The sequence below is a fragment of the Mesoplodon bidens genome (genome assembly GCF_964165515.1).
Source record: "Mesoplodon bidens genome assembly, chromosome: 12".
Lineage (NCBI taxonomy): Eukaryota > Metazoa > Chordata > Mammalia > Artiodactyla > Ziphiidae > Mesoplodon > Mesoplodon bidens.
In genome coordinates, this window is record NC_138168.1 from 26,897,886 (window position 1) to 26,918,209 (window position 20,324).

A 20,324-nucleotide genomic window follows, 5' to 3' on the forward strand; every position below is an offset into this window, starting at 1 on the left:
TCTGGTCCTGGGCTCTTGTTTGTTGGAAGATTTTTTTTTTAATATCTTTATTGGAGTATAATTGCTTTACAATGGTGTGTTAGTTTCTGCTTTATAACAGAGCGAATCAGTTATACATATAGATATGTTCCCATATCTCCTCCCTCTTGCGTCTCCCTCCCTATCCCACTCCTCCAGGCAGTCACAAAGCACCGAGCTGATCTCTCCGTGCTATGCGGCTGCTTCCCAGTAACTATCTACCTTACGTTTAGTAGTGTATATTATGTCCATGCCTCTCTCTCCCTTTGTCACAGCTTACCCTTCCCCCCCCATATCCTCAAGTCCATTCTCTAGTAGGTCTGTGTCTTTATTCCCATCTTACCCCTAGGTTATTCGTGACATTTTTTCCCTTAAATTCCATATATATGTGTTAGCATACGGTATTTGTCTTTCTCTTTCTGACTTACTTCACTCTGTAAGACAGACTCTAGGTCTATGCACCTCATTACAAATAGCTCAATTTCGTTTCTTTTTATGGCTGAGTAATATTCCACTGTATATATGTGCCACATCTTCTTTATCCATTCATCCGATGATGGACACTTAGGTTGTTTCCACCTCTGGGCTATTGTAAATAGAGCTGCAATGAACATTTTGGTACACGACTCTTTTTGAATTATGGTTTTCTCAAGGTATATGCCCAGTAGTGGGATTACTGGGTCATATGGTAGTTCTATTTTTAGTTTTTTATGGAAGCCCCATTCTGTTCTCCGTAGTGGCTGTACCAATTCACATTCCCACCAGCAGTGTAAGAGTGTTCCCTTTTTTCTGCACCCTCTCCAGCATTTATTGTTTCTAGATTTTTTGATGATGGCCATTTTGACTGGTGTGAGATGATATCTCATTGTATTTTTGATTTGCCTTTCTCTAATGATTAATGATGTTGAGCATTCTTTCATGTGTTTGCTGGCAGTCTGTTTATCTTCTTCGGAGAGGTGTCTATTTAGGTCTTCTGCCCATTTTTGGATTGGGTTGTTTGTTTTTTTGTTATTGAGCTGCATGAGCTGCTTATAAATTTTGGAGATTAATCCTTTGTCAGTTGCTTCATTTGCAAATATTTTCTCCCATTCTGAGGGTTGTCTTTTGGTCTTGTTTATGGTTTCCTTTGCTGTGCAAAAGCTTTGAAGTTTCATTAGGTCCCATTTGTTGATTTTTGTTTTTATCTCCATTTCTCTAGGAGTGGGTCCAAAAGGATCTTGCTGTGATGTATGTCATAGAGTTTTCTGCCTATGTTTTCCTCTAACAGTTTGGTAGTTTCTGGCCTTACATTTAGATCTTTAATCCATTTTGAGCTTATTTTTGTGTATGGTGTTAGGGAGTGATCTAATCTCATGCTTTTACATGTACCTGTCCAGTTTTCCCAGCACCACTTATTGAAGAGGCTGTCCTTTCTCCACTGTACAATCCTGCCTCCCTTATCAAAGATAACGTGACCACATGTGCGTGGGTTTATCTCTGGGCTTTCTATCTTGTTCCATTGATCTATCTTTCATTTTTTGTGCTGGTACCACACTGTCTTGATTACTGTAGCTTTGTAGTATAGTCTGAAGTCAGGGAGCCTGATTCTTCCAGCTCCGTTTTTCGTTCTCAAGATTACTTTGGTTATTCGGCGTCTTTTGTGTTTCCATACAAATTGTGAAATTTTTTGTCCTAGTTCTGTCAAAAATGCCAGTGGTAGTTTGATAGGGATTGCATTGAATGTGTAGATTGCTTTGGGTAGTAGAGTCATTTTCACAATGTTGATTCTTCCAATCCACGAACATGGTCTATCTCTCCATCTATTTGTATCATCTTTAATTTCTTTCATCAGTGTCTTATAATTTTCTGCATACAGGTCTTTTGTGTCCTTAGGTAGGTTTATTCCTAGATATTTTATTCTTTTTGTTGCAATGGTAAATGGGAGTGTTTTCTTGATTTCACTTTCAGATTTTTCATCATTAGTATACAGGAATGCCAGAGATTTCTGTGCATTAATTTTGTATCCTGCTACTTTACCAAATTCATTGATTAGCTCTGGTAGTTTTCTGGTAGCATCTTTAGGATTCTCTGTGTATAGTATCATGTCATCTGCAAACAGTCACAGCTTTACTTCTTCTTTTCCGATTTGGATTGCTTTTATTTTCTTCTCTGATTGCTGTGGCTAAAAGTTCCAAAAGTATGTTGAATAAGAGTTGTGAGAGTGGGCAACCTTGCCTTGTTCCTGATCTTAGTGGAAATGGTTTCAGTTTTTCACCATTGAGGACGATGTTGGCTGTGGGTTTGTCATATATGGCCTTTATTATGTTGAGGAAATTTCCCTCTATGCCTACTTTCTGCAGGGTTTTTATCCTAAATGGGTGTTGAATTTTGTCGAAAGCTTTCTCTGCATCTATTGAGATGATCATATGGTTTTTCTCCTTCAATTTGTTAATATGGTGTATCACGTTGATTGATTTGCGTATATTGCAGAATCCTTGCATTCCTGGAATAAACCCCACTTGTTCATGGTGTATGATCCTTTTAATGTGCTGTTGGATTCTGTTTACCATTATTTTGTTGAGGATTTTTGCATCTATGTTCCTCAGTGACATTGGCCTGTAGTTTTCTTTCTTTGTGACATTCTTGTCTGGTTTTGGTATCAAGGTGATGGTGGCCTCATAGAATGAGTTTGGGAGTGTTCATCCCTCTGCTATATTTTGGAAGAGTTTGAGAAGGATAGGTGTTAGCTCTTCTCCAAATGTTTGATAAAATTCGCCTGTGAAGCCATCTGGTCCTGGGTGTTTGTTGGAAGATTTTTAATCACAGTTTCAATTTCAGTGCTTGTGATTGGTCTGTTCATATTTTGTATTTCTTCCTGATTGAGTCTTAGCAGGTTGTGCATTTCTAAGAATTTGTCTATTTCTTCCAGGTTGTCCATTTTATTGGCATAGAGTTGCTTGTAGTAATCTCTCATGATCCTTTGTATTTCTGCAGTGCCAGTTGTTACTTCTCCTTTTTCATTTCTAATTCTATTGATTTGAGTCTTCTCCCTTTTTTTCTTGATTTGTTTGGCTAATGGTTTATCCATTTTGTTTATCTTCTGAAAGAACCAGCTTTTAGTTTTATTGATCTTTGCTATCGTTTCCTTCATTTCTTTTTCATTTATTTCTGGTCTGATCTTTATGATTTCTTTCCTTCTGCTAACTTTCAGGGGGTTTTTTCCTTCTTTCTCTAATTGCTTTAGGTGCAAGGTTAGCTTGTTTACTCGAGATGTTTCCTGTTTCTTAAGGTAGGATTGTTTTGCTATAAACTTCCCTCTTAGAACTGTTTTTGCTGCATCCCATAGGTTTTGGGTCATCATGTCTCCATTGTCACTTATTTCTAGGTATTTTTTGATTTCCTCTTTGATTTCATCAGTGATCACTTCGTTCTTAAGTAGTTTATTGTTTAGCCTCCATGTGTTTGTATTTTTTAGAGATATTTTCCTGTAATTGATATCTAGTCTCATAGCGTTGTGGTCAGAAAAGATACTTGATACAATTTCAGCTTTCTTAAATTTTCCAAGGCTTGATTTGTGACTCAAGATATGATCTATCCTGGAGAATGTTCCATGAGCACTTGACAAAAAGGTGTATTTTGTTGTTTTTGGATGGAAAATCCTATAAATATCAATTAAGTCAATCATGTTTAATGTAACATGTATAGCTTGTGAGTCCTTATTTATTTTCATTTTGGATGATCTGTCCATTGGTGAAAGTGGGGTGTTAAAGTCCCCTACTATGATTGTGTTACTGTCGATTTCCCCTTTTATGGCTGTTAGTATTTGCCTTATGTATTGAGGTGCTCCTGTGTTGGGTGCATAAATATTTACAATTGTTATATCTTCTTCTTGGATTGACCCCTTTATCGTTATGTAGTGTCCTTCTTTGTCTCTTGTAATAGTCTTTATTTTAAAGACTATTTTGTCTGATATGAGAATTCCTCCTCCAGCTTTCTTTTGATTTCCATTTGCATGGAATATCTTTTTCCATGCCCTCACTTTCAGTCTGTATGTGTCTCTAGGTCTGAAGTGGGTCTCTTGTAGACAGCATATATATGGGTCTTGTTTTTGTATCCATTCAGCCAGTCTGTGTCTTTTGGTGGGACCATTTAATCCATTTACATTTAAGGTAATTATTGATATGTATGTTCCTATTCCCATTTTCTTAATTGTTTTGGGTTTGTTATTGTAGGTCTTTTCCTTCTCTTGTGTTTCTTGCCTAGAGAAGTTCCTTTAGCATTTGTACAGCTGATTTGGTGGTGCTGAACTCGCCTAGCTTTTGCTTGTCTCTAAAGGTTTTAATTTCTCCATCAAATCTGAATGAGATCCTTGCTGGGTAGAGTAATCTTGGTTGTAGGTTTTTCTCCTTCATCACTTTAAATATGTCCTCCACTCCCTTCTGGCTTGCAGAGTTTCTGCTGGAAGATCATCTGTTAACCTTATGGGGATTCTCTTGTGTGTTATTTGTTGTTTTTCCCTTGCTGCTTTTAATATGTTTTTTTCTTATTTAATTTTTGATAGTTTAATATGTGTCTTGGTGTGTTTCTCCTTGGATTTATTCTGTATGGGACTCTCTGTGCTTCCTGGACTTGATTAAGTATTTTCTCTCCCATATTAGGGAAGTTTTCAACTATAATCTCTTCAAGTATTTTCTCAGTCCCTTTCTTTTTCTCTTCTTCTTCTGGGACTCCTGTAATTCGAATGTTGGTGCGTTTAATGTTGTCCCAGAGGTCTCTGAGACTGTCCTCAGTTGTTTTCATTCTTTTTATTTATTCTGCTCTGCAGTAGTTATTTCCACTATTTTATCTTCCAGGTCACTTATCCGTTCTTCTGCCTCAGTTATTCTGCTATTGATCCCATCTAGAGTATTTTTAATTTCATTTATTGTGTTGTTCATCATTGCTTGTTTCCTCTTCAGTTCTTCTAGTTCCTTGTTAAATGTTTCTTGCATTTTGTCTATTCTATTTCCAAGATTTTGGATCATCTTTACTATCATTATTCTGAGTTCTTTTTCAGGTAGACTGCCTATTTCCTCTTCATTTATTAGGTCTGGTGGGTTTTTACCTTGCTCCTTCATCAGCTGTGTGTTTTTCTGTCTTCTCATTTTGCTTATCTTACTGTGTTTGGGGTCTCCTTTTCAGGCTTCAGGTTCATAGTTCCCGTTGTTTTTGTTGTCTGTCCCCAGTGGCTAAAACTGGTTTATTGGGTTGTGTAGGCTTCCTGGTGGAGGGGACTAGTGCCTGTGTTCTGGTGGATGAGGCTGGATCTTGTCTTTCTGGTGGGCAGGTCCACGTCTGGTGGTGTGTTTTGGGGTGTCTGTGGATTTATTATGCTTTTAGGCAGCCTCTCTGCTAATGGCTGGGGTTGTGTTCCTGTCTTGCTAGTTGTTTGGCATAGGGTGTCCAGCACTGTAACTTGCTTGTCATTGAGTGAAGCTGGGTGCTGGCGTTGAGATGGAGATCTCTGGGAGATTTTCGCCATTTGATATTACGTGGAGCTGGGAGGTCTCTTGTGGACCAGTGTCCTGAAGTTGGCTCTCCCACCTCAGTGGTACAGCACTGACTCCTGGCTGTAGCACCAAGACCCGTTCATCCAGACGGCTCAGAATAAAAGGGAGAAAAAGTAGAAAGAAAGAGGATAAAATAAAATAAAATAAAGTTACTAAAATAAAAAATAATGATTAAGAAAAAAATTTTTTTTAAGTAAAAGAAAAAACAAAAACAGATAGATCCCTAGGACAAATGGTGAAAGCAAAGCTATACAGACAAAATCTCACACAGAAGCATACACATACACACTCACAAAATGAGAAAAGGGGGAAAAAATAATGTATCTTGCTCCCAAAGTCCACCTCCTCAATTTGGGATGATTCATTGTCTATTCATGTATTCCACAGATGCAGGGTATATCAAGTTGATTGTGGGGCTTAATCCGCTGCTCCTGAGGCTGCTGGGAGACATTTCCTTTCTCTTCTTTGTTCTCACAGCTCCTGGGGCTCAGCTTTGTATTTGGCCCCGCCTCTGCATGTAGGTCGCCTGAGGGCATTTGTTCTTAGCTGAGACAGGACGGGGTTAGAGGAGCAGCTGATACGGGGACTCTGGCTCACTCAAGCCGCGGGGAGGGAGGGGTACGGAGTGTGGGGTGAGCTTGCAGCGGCAGAGGCCGGCGTGACGTTGCACCAGCCTGAGGCGCGCCGTGCGTTCTCCCGGGCAAGTTGTCCCTGGATCCCAGGACCCTGGCAGTGGCTGGCTGCACAGGCTCCCCGGAAGGGAGGTGTGGATAGTGACCTGTGCTCGCACACAGGCTTCTTGGTGGCGGCAGCAGCAGCCTTAGCGTCTCATGCCCGTCTCTGGGGTCCGCGCTGTTAGCCGCGGCTCGCGCCCGTCTCTGGAGCTCCTTTAAGTGGCGCTCTTAATCCCCTCTCCTCGCGCACCAGGAAACAAAGAGGGAAGAAAAAGTCTCTTCTTCGGCAGCTCCAGACCTTTTCCCGGACTCCCTCCCGGCTAGCCGTGGCGCACTAGCCCCCTTCAGGCTGTGTTCATGCCGCCAACCCCAGTCCTCTCCCTGCGCTCCGACTGAAGCCCGAGCCTCAGCTCCCAGCCCCGTCCGCCCCGGCGGGCGAGCAGACAAGCCTCTCGGGCTGGTGAGTCCCTGTCAGCACCAATCCTCTGTGCGGGAATCTCTCCGCTTTGCCCTCCACACCCCTGTTGCTGTGCTCTCCTCCGCGGCTCTGAAGCTTCAACCCTCCGACACCCGCAGTCTCCGCCCGCGAAGGGGCTTCTAGTGTGTGGAAACCTTTCTTCCTTCACGGCCCCCTTCCACTGGTGCAGGTCCCGTCCCAATTCTTTTGTCTCTGTTTTTTGTTTTTTCTTTTGCCCTACCCAGGTACGTGGGGGAGTTTCTTGCCTTTTGGGAGGTCTGAGGTCTTCTGCCAGCGTTCAATGGGTGTTCTATATGAGCAGTTCTCTGTGAAGATATATTTCTTTTTTTTCTTTTTTTTGTGGTACGCGGGCCTCTCACTGCTGTGGCCTCTCCTGCTGCGGAGCACAGGCTCCAGACGCGCAGGCTCAGTAGCTGTGGCTCACGGGCGTAGTTGCTCCGCGGCATGTGGGATCCTCCCAGACCAGAGCTCGAACCTGTGTCCCCTGCATCAGCAGGCAGATTCCCAACCACTGCGCCACCAGGGAAGCCCTATGAGCACTTTTATGCTCACTTCATGAGCACTTTCCCATGTCCTTGGCTTCATAGTATTCCAGCATATTAATACAACATAATGTATTTAAACATTCCTTTTGCTAAACACTGAAGTTGCTTATAGTTTTTCTCTCAAATAAATGCTGTGAACATTTATGAGCATAAAGTTTTGATTGCTTCTGAGGTTATTTGCTGAGAATTAGGATAATTGGGTCCAAAGTTTAGAGTATGTTTAAGGCTCTTGATAAGTTTTGGCAAGCTACTTAATTGAAAGGTTGTACCGATTTATATCCTACCAGCAGTATCTGAGCCTCCAACTTCTGCCATCATTTAATGTTAGCATTTTTTAAAGTTTTTCCCAATTGATTAAGGACATTTGACTGTTTAATTTTTACTTCCTTGTTTACTGGTGAAATTTTTAAGGTTGGTTATTTGCATTTCATAGAAAGCCCATTTTAAAAATCTTTGAGCCATAATAGATTAGTTACGACCGTTTTGTAAATAAAACGTCACTTCAGCTAGCTCAAGCCCCGAGAGGAATGCATTAGGTGAGTGCTGGGATGTCTCAAGGACCTCTCTTTGGTTCAAAGAAGGTGACAGATTGGGATGTAGAATCTTAGTCCTAATTCCAGATCTCAGGGGAAGGACTCTGGTCCAGCGTGAGTCAGGTGTGCAGGCCCGGACCAGTCAGCTGTGCCCCAGGAACACATTTGCGTATCCACTTGGGTGCTCTCGGCCGAGCCATTCGTCCATGCAGGGGGCAGGAGGTGGCAGAAAAGGCCAGCCCTAGAAAACAGGCAAAGAGCAGTTCACAGAAAAATGTGAGGGCTGAAGAGACCAAGCAGGAGGTGCTCACCGCATCTGCAGAACTGCTGCTGCTTTTTTATTATGAACATCTGAGTGTGGAGCATCAGCTGTGTCCCCGACAGGAGAGGAAGCTGCCGCTGAGCCCTCCGTGGCTGGCTCCCGCTCACAACGGTTCCCTTCTCTGCTTTGGCCCTTCTCAGGCAGTGGGAGTGTGGCCCCACTGGGAGAGAGCCCTACAGGAAGTGTCCAGCTTGGGGGAGCACAGAGGGGCACGTGATTGGAAGGTGACAGTCATTTACTCCCTGAAACAGTCCCTTTTTGTTTGTTTGCTTGTTTTGGCCATGCGGCTTGTGGTGCCCGACCAGGGATTGAACCCGCACCCTTGGCAGTGAAAGCGAGGAGTCCTAACCATTGGACTGCCAAGTCCCTTGAAGCAATCCCTTTGAATTCCGTCCACAACCTTCTTCACATGTGCTTTGACTACTTTCAGTGAAGGGCCCAGAGGATTTGTCCACTGGGAAAGTTGGACGAAAGCCCTGACTATTCAGCTTCTTTCATTTCCTCTTGGGCAGCCACTGACATTTAAAAAGGGAAAGGGGGATTAAAAAAAACAATTTTTTAAAGAGGGGAATTGGGGTAGCTCCGTACTCCTTGACATAGTTTTTCCTTGCAGTAACAGTCTTGGCAATAACGTTCTAAGACCCATACAGATTCTCTTTTACCTACCAGGACTGTGTTGGCTCAAGTTGTATATTTACTGTGTATATATAGTCTCTTAAACCCCTCAGGACTTTTAAATGAGAAAAAGAAAGAAGCTTTGGCCTACACAAAAACATGCTCAGGAATTCTGAAAACTCAGAGTTCCATGAATGCCACGGGAAAAGACTGGGCTGAGGAGTGGAGGTGTGCTTACCTTCTGTCTGGCCCTTGCTTTGGTACTCCTGAGCCCGCCTCGGGAGTCAGGATGCCAGGTCCCATCCTTAGATCATCTCAGTCACTCGCCCTTTGCCCATTGAATCCTAGATGCGGGTTCTGGACAAGCTGATGGTTGAGCGACTCTCAGCAGAGAGGACGGAGTGCCTGAGCCGCCTGCAGCAGCACTCGGACTCAGAGAAGCATGAGGGAGAGAAACGGCAGGTGAAAACCAGATCTGTCCGGGCTGACCTTGCGATTTGCCACTCTTTCCCCCCTCCACCGCCCCGGTCAAGGGACTCGGACCCATCATTGAAAACTCCCAGGCCGAGATCCCCTAAAAGCGTTGGCATCAAAGAGCGTGCCATTTTTATAACCTGAAATGAAGTCAGTAGGAAGGAGCCTGGAGTTCGGTTCCTGTTTGCTGCTGAATGTGCTGGCAGGAGGTGGAGGCGGAGCAGTTTGTAGAACGTGCTGGAGAGCTGAGCTCCGCCCTGGATCACTGCTATGTATCGCGCCCCTGCTGGGCCTGCACAAGATTGGGTTCCTGCCCTCGGGCAGTTTGCGGTCCACCCCAGACGGCAGACGTGAAATGAGTACTTGCGAGCGTGTGAGTGAGTTCATGCGCCTAGCAGCCAGACGTGCTTGGTGTGGAAGCCGTGGGAAGCTTTGGCTGTTGGCGTCTAAGGTGTCTCTAAGTCACTTAATGAAGATCATAGTTAGCTATTGGCTTGGGTGCTGGGTGAATCCTGGGCTTCAGAGGGCCAACAGAGAAGGCCGTGTGGCCCGTGGGAGGCGGGTAATCTGAAACTTTGGGGCTTGTCCAGAAAAGACCCTATCACAGTCGAAAAGTCCACATTCTTGAGGTTTTAATTCATAAGCCATGTATCAGAGTCTCCTGATGACTTGTGTACTAACTTGTGGGGTTTTTTTAGATGTCCTTGGTGGATGAATTAAAAACTTGGTGCATGTTAAAGATTCAGAATCTGGAGCTGAAGCTTTCTGGAGATTCTAGGGCCTCCAGGACTAAATCCACACCATCCACTTGCGAGTCCTCCACAGGTAACCGACACCGGCGTACAGAGAGAGCCCTTCCGTCCAAAGGTGATGAAACCCCCCGGTCACGTTCTCTTCTGCCTCTGAAGGCAGTCTGTGTGACAGGGCTGCGGGAGACACTGGATTATAATGTGAACTCTGTAGGGGCAAGGACCATGCTTTGCTCACTACTGTATACACAGTTCCTATACAGTAATAAAGCACTCCTATTTAAGTGTTCAGAAATATCTGAATGAAGGAATAAAAGAATTGTTGATCCGTGATAGCAGTGCAATCTTGATGGCGTCAGAGTTGGACCCCAAAGATGAGGGTGAGGAAAGGGTGTGTCCTCTCAGAAGGGCACTCGCCCCTGCCCTTGTGACTCTTTCCCCTTCTCGTCCTTGATCAGCCCTCTACCTTTGGCCAACTCCGTACAGCCTCATTAAAAAACAGTTCATGTATCAAAGCTGCCCCAGGGGCTGGATAAGAGATGCTTTGAGCCAGAGCATCTTTACATTAGCTACAGTGGCTACACTCAGTGATGATCAGTTGAGGACATTCATAGCCTTAGTAATTAGACCTCCATGGGGGGATTTTGATATGTCACGTGTTTCATGGTACCATAGGCCATCTCTGTATTTGTGGTTTTGTCTTCTTTGTGCCCATAACAGTGGGGAAAATCCTGGGCAAACTTTTCACACTAGGACTAGTTACAGAACTTATCATGGAGCTCTGGGTATAGGTAATAGGACCGCCTCTCCAAGTGGGAGCTTGGATCAAGGAACTAGTAACCGGGGCTATGGTCTGTAAAGGGCCCGGAAGTTAGAGAATGGGGGTATTTATTCTGATCAGTAAATGCCCAATTCTGTTTTAGGACAAGTAGTGAGATGTGTCATCCTTAGCAATCAGGAAATGGTACCCAGAGCCCTTTAGTGTAGATTGAGACAGGCTAAAGGAAAGGCCAGTAACGTTTTTGGCTTAGATGCCACCAGTGTGTCTAACGCAACATCCCTGAAAGCCTGACAAGCCAAGATGATAATCGGGAGAAGTGGAGGGGAAGGACAGGAGAAGTTGCACACGGTGGGTGATGGTTGAGAAGCCTGGTTTACAGGATTCCCGGGACTCTCAAATGCCAGCCCATGTGACTGTATGAACACGGATTCGCTCTGACTTTTGTTTTCCTTCCAAAACAGGTGTGGATCAGTCAGTGGTGACCGCAGGTCCAGTAGCAGCCTCTGACAGCCCCCCTCAGGTGGTCAGGCCCAAGGAAAAGGCCCTCAGCTCCACAGCTGCCCACAGACTCCAGCAGGAGTTGTCTTCCTTGGACTGTACAGGCTCCCGACTGAGGAATGTCAAGGTCCAGACAGCCTCGTTACCCTTGAAAGAGGCAGCCAAATGCGACCCGCAGGCTGGGCCCTGTGTTGACAGAGGCACCCAAACCAAAAAGTCTGGGAAAAGTGGGCAGACGAGGCACCGCGGCCAGCAGCCAGCAGCCAGCACCACCTGCGGGCAGCTGCCACCAGCAGCAGGTGGCGAGCAGACTGGCCCTCATACTCGAGATACCTCCCAAGCGCTGGAGCTCACCCAGTATTTCTTTGAGGCTGTTTCTACCCAGATGGAAAAGTGGTATGAAAGGAAGATTGAAGAAGCACGAAGCCAAGCCAGTCAGAAAGCCCAGCAAGACAAGGCCACACTGGAGGAACACATTAAAAGTTTAGAGGAGGAACTTGCTAAACTAAGGACTAAGGTACACAAGGAAAACTAGGGCCTGGGAAGTGGGACAAGAAAGGATTCCTGGGACTTCCCTGGTGGTCCAGTGGTCGACTCTGTGCTTCCAGTGCAGGGGGCAGGGGTTCGATCCCTGGTGGTCCAGTGGTCGACTCTGTGCTTCCAGTGCAGGGGGCTGGGGTTCGATCCCTGGTCTGGGAACTAGGATCCTGCATGCCGTGGGGAGGGCGGCGGGGGGAAGGATTCCTGAGGATTTCCGGTCCTGCAGCTGCAGAAGAGCTACGTCCGAGGTGTCAGTTTTTGTACACATAGCAGAACTTGCCTTTTAAAAAAAGCACTCATTTCTAAAACGTGCCAGACACATGCTTCCTATGCCCTGAAGTTATGAAGACTTCAACAATTAGACTGAAACTAGGGGATGCTTGCTTAGTTTCAGGTTCATTACAGATTTGAAACCTCAGCTCAAGTTCATCTGAAGTTCAAAAGCTCAGATGAAGCGAGCTGTGCTAAGAAACTGAAGGATGTGTAAGCCTAAACCCTAATATTCAGGATATGAAATAATGTAAATGAAAAGCAAGAAAAAATATGAATCCCTGTGCACTGAACTCAAGCAGTCATTCATACCAACATGCCTCCTGTGCCTGGACAGTGTCTTTCTGTAGGAGCTGTAACAGACACGCTGAACTCCCTCAAGTTCATAGTTCCCAAAATGCTGACATCTTAACCAGGGAAAACTCACCAAACAAATTTTGAGGAGAAGGATTTTCATGATGTCACAAGATCCAGTATATTGTAAAATGTTTTGAAAAGTCAGAGTGTATCTAAATAATGGGTTAATTGGCTAATAACGCTGGGAATGTCAATGAACTCAAAGGAGAAAGGTTCAAATCATTGGATCATGGTTTCTGTATCTTTCAGCCAAAAGAAAGAAACAGTACAATTAATCATAGTGATTTTAAAGTGGATTAATGGAAAAAACATTCACGTAGCAATTACCTGAAATTTCTATAACCTAATTCACAGCCAGTTAGAGTACCTTTCTGAATGTGAGCTTATTGGTCTACATTTTATAAAGAAATAAGGCTGTTTCTTGAAAGTGTTTCATTTTGAACTGAGTTCTGTCATTGAAGAACCTTAAAAGCTTTCCACTGCTTTGTAGCGACTATGTCAAGGTAAATAATGCAATAAATGGACTTGGATTCCCCAGCTTCAGGGAGCACTGTGGATGTTACTCTGCTCTATGGAGTATACAAAGTTGCAAAAGTAACAGTATGTTGAAACTTTGGATTTAATTATCTTCCAAGCTTCTTGTCCCTTGTGGCATTATATTCATCTCCTCAAAATTCCATATATGCATAGAAACCTCGATTCTATTTCTGTAAACAGAGGAACCAAGTAACTGTTGTCTGTAATTTTGAATGAACTTTTGCTCATTGAGCCAAAGAGAAAATATGACTTCTTGACATGGGAACACCCAGAAAAACAAAGTATGCATTTGGTCCCTGCGTGTTCTGCCCATCAAGCTCAGTTGTTTTTGGTTTGTTCTTTTAAATACTGACAATCTATGGATCTAGGCGTTCCTAATAAATGTAGATGTATGTCATCATTACAAAACCTGGACAGGGAATTTATTTGATGTTCTCTCAAGTTTATTTTCAGGTTTGTAAGCTCGTCTTGTCGAATTTAAAACTTCAGTGGCACACTTTAAAGGGGAAAAAAAATGACACAGGGGCAGTCAATATGTTAAATAATAGCTTCAGCCACTTCTCATGCTAGAAAGCTTTGCATTTAAAAAAATTCTAATAATTTAGATAATATAATAGATATTATAATAAGGGGTTTAAAGATGGATTTATTGTAGTTAATATACATTAGTTGAACATTCAGACATCTTAAACTTTAGGAACAAAACTTCAGAATTCAAACAACAGTATAGTTTACAGGGAACACCCAGTTAATTTGCCTAATCCAAAATACTGATGAAGATGATGAATAAAATGTGTTTCACCAGCATTCTATTCTGGCCAACATCTTAATGACCATGGTTCCACATGTGAGAAGAAATTGCTAAATAAATCTTCTCTTGGGCTAAACAACGGACTTGGCCTATAATTCAGGAGATACGCAAAGATGTAAGTGAACAAATAAAATTAAACTGTTCTTTAGAGAGGAAGGGAAAAGCTTGTCCACGAGAATAGTCTTAGTCTCTGGAAGATGAAAATTCAATTTTTCATGTTTTACCCACTTAAAAAAACAAAATCAAAACAAAACCCCACATTAGGTTTTCTTGGGGAGTCTGTGGTATTTGAGTCTTGCAAATACAAACCACAAATGCGCTTACATCTTCCACATACAGTGCTGCTAGGAAGAACATCAAAGTCACTGCTTGTTACACTTCATAAAAGGATGGTTTTTAGCTTCAAGATTTTAGATTTACTAGAGATAGCCTGTACTTGAGTATTTGCCAATCATGCCACACAAAAGAGTAAGTCTAAGGTTCTCTGTTCAGAAACTGTTCACACATGCTTTTCCCTCTGTTCATCAGATGGCTTGACTGAAAGTACATCTATATAAAAACCTGAAAATTGGCTTATGCAAGCATTTTAGATTAGCCCATCCCCCGGTGGCAGAGTATTCAGAATTATTTTTGTCTTGTGGGTTCTGGAGCTGTGGAAGGGCAAGGGTGGCTTGGAATGCCGGTTAGTGTCACACCAGTGGTTTACACCTCTCCAATGGCACATGGTCCAACACTAGACACTGTTTATCCTGCAAAAGTTTTTCTACATCTTTCAGATGCTGCTCTGATTCTTGAATTAACTTTTTAGATTTGTTCTGTAGGTGAACTGCCAATCCCAGCCTCTTCCATGAGCTTTCACTTTCACGAAATTAACTGTTAAACAAATTTGGTCTCTTTCAAAAGTGTCCTGAAGTCAACTTCTGTCTCCAATGTATTCTTCAAACTCTGTTTTTTCCTGTCACTGGAGGAGAACCTAGTGCACTGAGGAGCTTCCTTAATTAATGATTTGTTTTACTTTCCATGTGGATATTAAGGTAACCACATTAGTTTTGACCAGGAGTTGCCTCTTCTTCTTGGTAGGTGCTTCAGTGCATTTGTTAAACTTCTCTTTCTTCTTTTTCCTACAAAGTTCTAGATTCCCAGTGGTGATCTTTTTGGAAAGTCCTCTTGAGTATCAGATGCAACACATCTGAAGAACATACCTCAACAACCCTGAGGGTTAATGCAGAAGGACTTTCCAAGGAAGCTCCATGGTGTCTCCTGAGGTCAGTACACCTCCAGCCCTATACCTCACATTGTTTTAAAACAGCTTAATTGACTTACACAACATTATATATCAATTATATTTCCAAAAAGTTGGGGAAAAATGGCTTTATTCAGATATAATTCACATATCATACCTGTAAAATGTACAGTTCGGTAGATTTTAGTATATTCAGAGTTGTGCATTCATATAAATAGAATCATACAATACATGATCTTTTGTGACTGGCCACTTAATGTTTTCAGGGTTCATCCAGGTGTAGCATGTATCAGTACTTCATCCCTTTTTGTTTGCTAAATAATATTTTATTGTATGGGTATACCACGTTTTACTTATCCATTAATCAGCTGATGGGCATTTGGATTGTCTACTTTTTGGCTATTATGAATAATGCTGTTTAACCTTTTGGGCAACTGACAGTCTTTTTTCCAAAGTGGCTGCACAATTTTATTGTCCCACCAGCAGTGTTTAAGGGTTCCAGTTTCTCCACATCCTCACCAACATTTGCAATTATCTCCCTTTTTAATTATAGCCATTCTAGTGGATGTAAATAGTATCTCTTGGTGGTTTTGATTTGCATTTTCCTAATGATTAATGGTGTTGAACATCTTTTTATGTGCTAGCTATTGTACTGGTTTTTGCTTCTTCCAAAAACTGCTGACATATCCAAGAACATTTTCAAAATAAACGGTATGTTTTCAGTGCTAAGACAATTGCTCTTATGCCCTTTTCTTGGCTCTCTCTGATATGCCATGCTCCATGTTCTGATATTTTGCTCAAGGGCTCTATGTACAGATAGTTTCACTTGGCTTTGGGCTACCCACTGTTGAGCCTAAGCTCAACTAAACACATGGAGACTTTGAAAACCTTTCAGAATAATGCTGTAGTTAAGATCTGGTTAAAGCAAGTGTTTTTTCTAACTCTTTGAGCTGCATATTGCCTTGAGTAATCATCATCCGGATTGTATCCTGTAGAAGAAAGTGAAATCTGGTCACTGTTTTAACTGGTTAAACAAGGTACAGCTCTACCATTTTATTTGTTAAAATTAGGAACTAATATGGAGAACTGGCACTGATGCACGTTAGGAAAGACAAAAGTTAACAATTAGGGGCACACAATGTCTGGCATGCTTTCATACACCCCAAACATACTTCCCAAACCATCATGCTGTAATATTTATTATCTTTTCGTGTGTGTGTGGTTTAACAGACAAGTTGGGTGGTGCTACTGTAGAGTGTAGATATAGCAAACATTGTTAAATTTAAAATATCGGTTAAGTGAAAAATCAGTAACATCAAGAGCAATGATCAAGATATACTATCTCAGTGACATATCCCAAGATATCTATCAAACTTTTTATAAAAACACACTAATCAGTACAAAAGGGTCAGGGCCTACCATCACCATGATCTTGGTCTCACCTCTTCGGTGGCACTTTTGTTTCTTTTGAATTCTTCCCTTGCCCAGTCCTTCAGGTATTTGCGATCAGAATCATTTGGAACTTGCCGAATTGCCTGCAAAATCCTTCTGTAGAGGAGGAGAACTTGTTGCCTTCTCACGAACTGTGCAGGGGAGGAGAAATGGCAATTACAGCTGCACAATCGTCAGCCCGGTAGGCTCTTTTCTCTTTGGTTCTCAATTTTGAAAAGGGGGAAGAAAACCACCTTTTTTCTTTTAAGAAAACGGCAAGAAGTTTGTTTGCGTTGTCTCCTTACTCCCTTGTCAAACTTAAAATCAAGAGTACAAGCAGGGCTTCCTTGGTGGCGCAGTGGTTGAGAGTCCGCCTGCCGATGCAGGGGACACGGGTTCGTGCGCGGTCCGGGAAGATCCCACATGCCGCGGTGTGGCTGGGCCCGTGAGCCATGGCCGCTGAGCCTGCGTGTCCGGAGCCTGTGCTCCGCAACGGGAGGGGCCACAACAGTGAGAGGCCCGTGTACCACACACACACAAAAAAAGAGTACAAGCAGCAGACCAGTCTTTCCCGCAGTCACTAGGCATTGAGGGATCCGGGCTCAAGGTCAAGAGCCCGGCCCGCCTCTTGCACCAGGACTGGAGAGTAGCCCCAACCCCCTTGCGCTTCCCGTCGGCCCGAAGCCCCGCCCCCCCAGCCCGAGCCAATCAGTGGGGCGCGCGCAGGGTTGTCCGCCCCCAGTAGTCCCCGAGACCCCTCTATAGAATGGGTGCAGGGAGCGGTAGAGAATCGAGGTCAGACCCGGTAAAGCTGCCCTAAGAGGCCGGCGAGGAGAGTTGGTACCTGCTTTAGCGTTAGCGTCGCTGGGGGTAAGCGGGAAGCGGCCATCACGTCCACAGCGCGGTCCGCCAGAGGCCCAGCGCGCAGGGGCGGAAGTGGGGCGGTGACGGGGCGGGGCGAGCTCGGTTTCCCGGGAGGCCGGCCGCAGTTGCGCTGGCTCCGGGAGCCCGGCAGTCGGGCAGTCGGAACTGAAGCTCAAGGCAGTTTCGCTTTGTCTTAGCCTAAGTTTGCTCATCCGTGAAACAGGATAGCAGTTCCTGCTTCACAGGTTGTTGTAAGAATGAGATAGTGGCGAGGCATTTAGCCCAGTTCCTGACACGTGGTTAAGTTTCATTAAATGAAAGGATTTGGGGGGTGAGGGAAGAAAACTAGTATATTCTGTTTGAGGTTTAGTGCGTATAGTGAAAAATTCTAAAAATTTAAATGTTAATTTCTCTTCAAGTGTGTGTTCTGCCCGTCTCCTTTTCTCGTTCTTGTCCCTGTTCTTTTCTACTGCGAGCATTTTTCCTGGCGTTGTATAGTCTTCATGATCGTCCTTAGTTACAAGGCTTTAAATGGTTGTCCCATTGCAGTTTTGAGAATTTTGTGTCACTAGTAACGAGTAACCAAACATCCCTACGCCTTAAGCTTTTTTCCCCTATAATCGTTTTATCCTCCCCTCAACACACTCCTTACGCTCTTAGGTTATATTAACTGTAAGGTGTTAGTGAATCCCTCCTACTTTTAAAAAACAGGATTGTTGTGAATTAAAATACAGCCCAAAGTGTTCAATTACCCGTTCGTTCACTGAGCATTTACTTGATTGCCTTGCTTGGAATCCTTGGAGCTCCCTTTTCCCAGTTGTGTACTTCTGGCTACTTTTGTGTGTGTGTTTCCTCGCCTGTTTGCTCGTCTGTAAAGTGAAATAACAGCATCTACCCCGGAGCTGCTGTTGTACTGTATTGTATGTAGTGCACTGAGAACAGAACCTGGCGCATATAAGCACTCTAAAGATTTTGAACATTACCAGGCATTGTGTGAATGATGCTAATACCATAACCACATATTTCAAAATTTGTCTAATTAGCAATTCATTTTTTTTCTTTTAAATAGTAGTGAAATTAAATATCCCTTGCCACTTCTAGTTATACTTATTTTGTGAATTGTTATGACTTTGGTCCCTTTATGATGGTCCAGACTTTTATTCTAATTTTATATGGGCTTTTTGCCATATTTAAAAAAATTGATCCTTTTCCTTTTATAGCTTTAAGTCTCTATATAGTCACGTGTATTTTCCATTCTTTTGAGCCTTTTCAATTTCATCTTCTCCCCTTCAGAACTTAAAAAATTTTTCATTGTTAATGTTTAAAATGTTTATCTAGGATTTTGGTTTATAGCATAATGGGGATATAAGTTCTTTTCCGGTTGTAAACTATAATTTCAGCACCATTTATTAACTAATTCATTCATATTCCTGGGGTTTGTGATACTCCTGGTAAATTCTTTTAGGGTCTGAATAACCCTCAGGGTAATTTCATCCAGGTCGTTTTTACTTTTTTGTTGTATGTTTTATTATTAGGCAAGAATACTCCCCTGTAGTATCTTGTAAGAGTCTTCTATTAATGGTCTGTATGACCTTTAGAAATGTTTTGTATTATTTTCCTCTAAATCATCTTAGGATCGTTACTGAAATTTTGGTTGCGTTGAATCTATAAAGTGAGAACTGACATTTTTATACTATTTCTTCTTCCCATCCGGAAAGATTCACTCATGCTAGACATTGGTAATGCTGTCACGAGTCATATATGCCCCCTGTCCTTAGAATCACTCTTTGGGTAGGAAGACATAAGTCCAACGTAGTATTTATAGATGTTGTCAAGGCTTATACTGTGGGAGCTTTCTTCTTGGAGGGCTTATCTGAGCTAGGCAAAGTCAGAAAGGCAAAGTGGGTAAGAGAGTTCTAGACAAAGAATGCATGGAACACTGGCAGATTCCAAGGCCCCTGTGGTTTGCTGTGATCAGATCAAATAGTGTGGTGGGGATGCTGGGAGAGAAGGGACAGGGGATGCAGGTAGTGCTAAGAAGCAACAAATGGTACCTTCTTCACAGGAATTCAGAAAGATCTCCTTGGATGTTGTAAGTATGACAAAGTGAAGCTAGCAAAGTGATTAGTACTACATTTTATTTACTTTAATATTTATTTAAAAAAATTTTTTGGCTCCGTCGGGTCTTAGTTGCGGCATGCGGGATCTTTCGTTGCGGTGCGCGGGCTTCTCTCTCCTTGTGGTGCGTGGGCTCGTAGTTTGTGGCACACAGGCTCTCTAGTTGAGGTGTGCAGGCTTCATTGCCCCGTGGCGTGTGGGATCTTAGTTCCCTGACCAGGGATTGAACCTGTGTCCCCTGCATTGGAAGGTGGATTCTTTACCCCCAGGGAAGTCCCCCTCAAGCTACATTTTAAGAGAGCTCCAGCTGCACTGCAGTCAGAGGAAAGCAAAAGGGAAGACAGAATAAGGTAAATATCCAGAAGTTAGACCAGACAAGATTGGGGTCTGGATGGAGGTGGAGAGGAAGGTAAGGCAAATGTAAAGGTTGAGCTCCAAGTGCTCCGAGTGAGTGTGTGAGAGAGCAAGCCTATCCGCAGTAGCTTCTAAGTGACTCAGGTGTGTCACTCTTCCTAACCAACGCCCTCAGTTCCTGATGGGTCTCCTGTGTCTGCTCCTGTGCTTCCCAACCCTTTTCCTGTCACAGCACAAGCTGAAGATAGACGGCACTCTTGGGTAACTTGCTTACTGACATTCTTCTGTTCCAGACCCTATGAGCTGTCCCAGGGCCGAGGGAATCACTTATGCCGGTACCTTAGTTGGGATGCTTCAGCTTAGCTTGTCCTGTCAATTGAAGGTAGATATCATGGACCGCATCACAGTCATAATGTTGGTATGGAAGATTAAACTTCCTGCCCCACGGAGGCCTTTGGCCAGGGATACATCTCTTACACTCAGATTTCATCTTGGAGCAGCATCTTTACAAGCCATTGTGTGTGTCCACTAGCTTGCCCATCTTCTGCCATGAGGCCAGCATGCTGAGGCTCACCCACCACAGA

The 20,324-nt window shown here is 43.4% G+C and overlaps 2 protein-coding genes across 5 annotated transcripts in view; one reads left to right on the plus strand and one right to left on the minus strand.

Moving 5' to 3' along the window:
- ANKRD6 (ankyrin repeat domain 6) overlaps nucleotides 1-14,967 on the plus strand; it is a 213,628-nt gene extending 198,661 nt beyond the window's left edge. For all 4 annotated transcript variants that reach the window (XM_081250564.1, XM_081250566.1, XM_081250563.1 and 1 more), the window contains 3 exons: nucleotides 9,062-9,175; nucleotides 9,886-10,012; nucleotides 11,179-14,967. In XM_081250564.1, the coding sequence (XP_081106690.1) occupies nucleotides 9,062-9,175; nucleotides 9,886-10,012; nucleotides 11,179-11,750 (813 nt within the window). In that variant the 3' untranslated portion in view covers nucleotides 11,751-14,967. The remainder of the gene's footprint in view (nucleotides 1-9,061; nucleotides 9,176-9,885; nucleotides 10,013-11,178) is intronic.
- A 119-nt stretch (nucleotides 14,968-15,086) lies between these two features.
- On the minus strand, nucleotides 15,087-17,328 carry LYRM2 (LYR motif containing 2). Its single transcript, XM_081250567.1, has 3 exons — nucleotides 17,249-17,328; nucleotides 16,416-16,556; nucleotides 15,087-15,962 (listed from the first exon to the last, which is right to left on the minus strand). The coding sequence occupies exons 1-3, from the start codon at nucleotides 17,291-17,293 to the stop codon at nucleotides 15,882-15,884; spliced, it is 267 nt and encodes an 88-aa protein (XP_081106693.1). The 5' UTR covers nucleotides 17,294-17,328; the 3' UTR covers nucleotides 15,087-15,881.
- Nucleotides 17,329-20,324: the final 2,996 nt, after the last annotated feature.

Excerpts from the sequence above, each read along its gene's own strand:
- LYRM2 (XM_081250567.1), bottom strand. The coding sequence starts at position 17,293 with ATGGCCGCTTCCCGCTTACCCCCAGCGACGCTAACGCTAAAGCAG. Across the intron at positions 16,557-17,248 it reads CGACGCTAACGCTAAAGCAG|TTCGTGAGAAGGCAACAAGT; the intron begins GTACCAACTCTC and ends TCCCCTGCACAG. Across the intron at positions 15,963-16,415 it reads ACAAAAGTGCCACCGAAGAG|GATACAATCCGGATGATGAT; the intron begins GTGAGACCAAGA and ends TTTCTTCTACAG.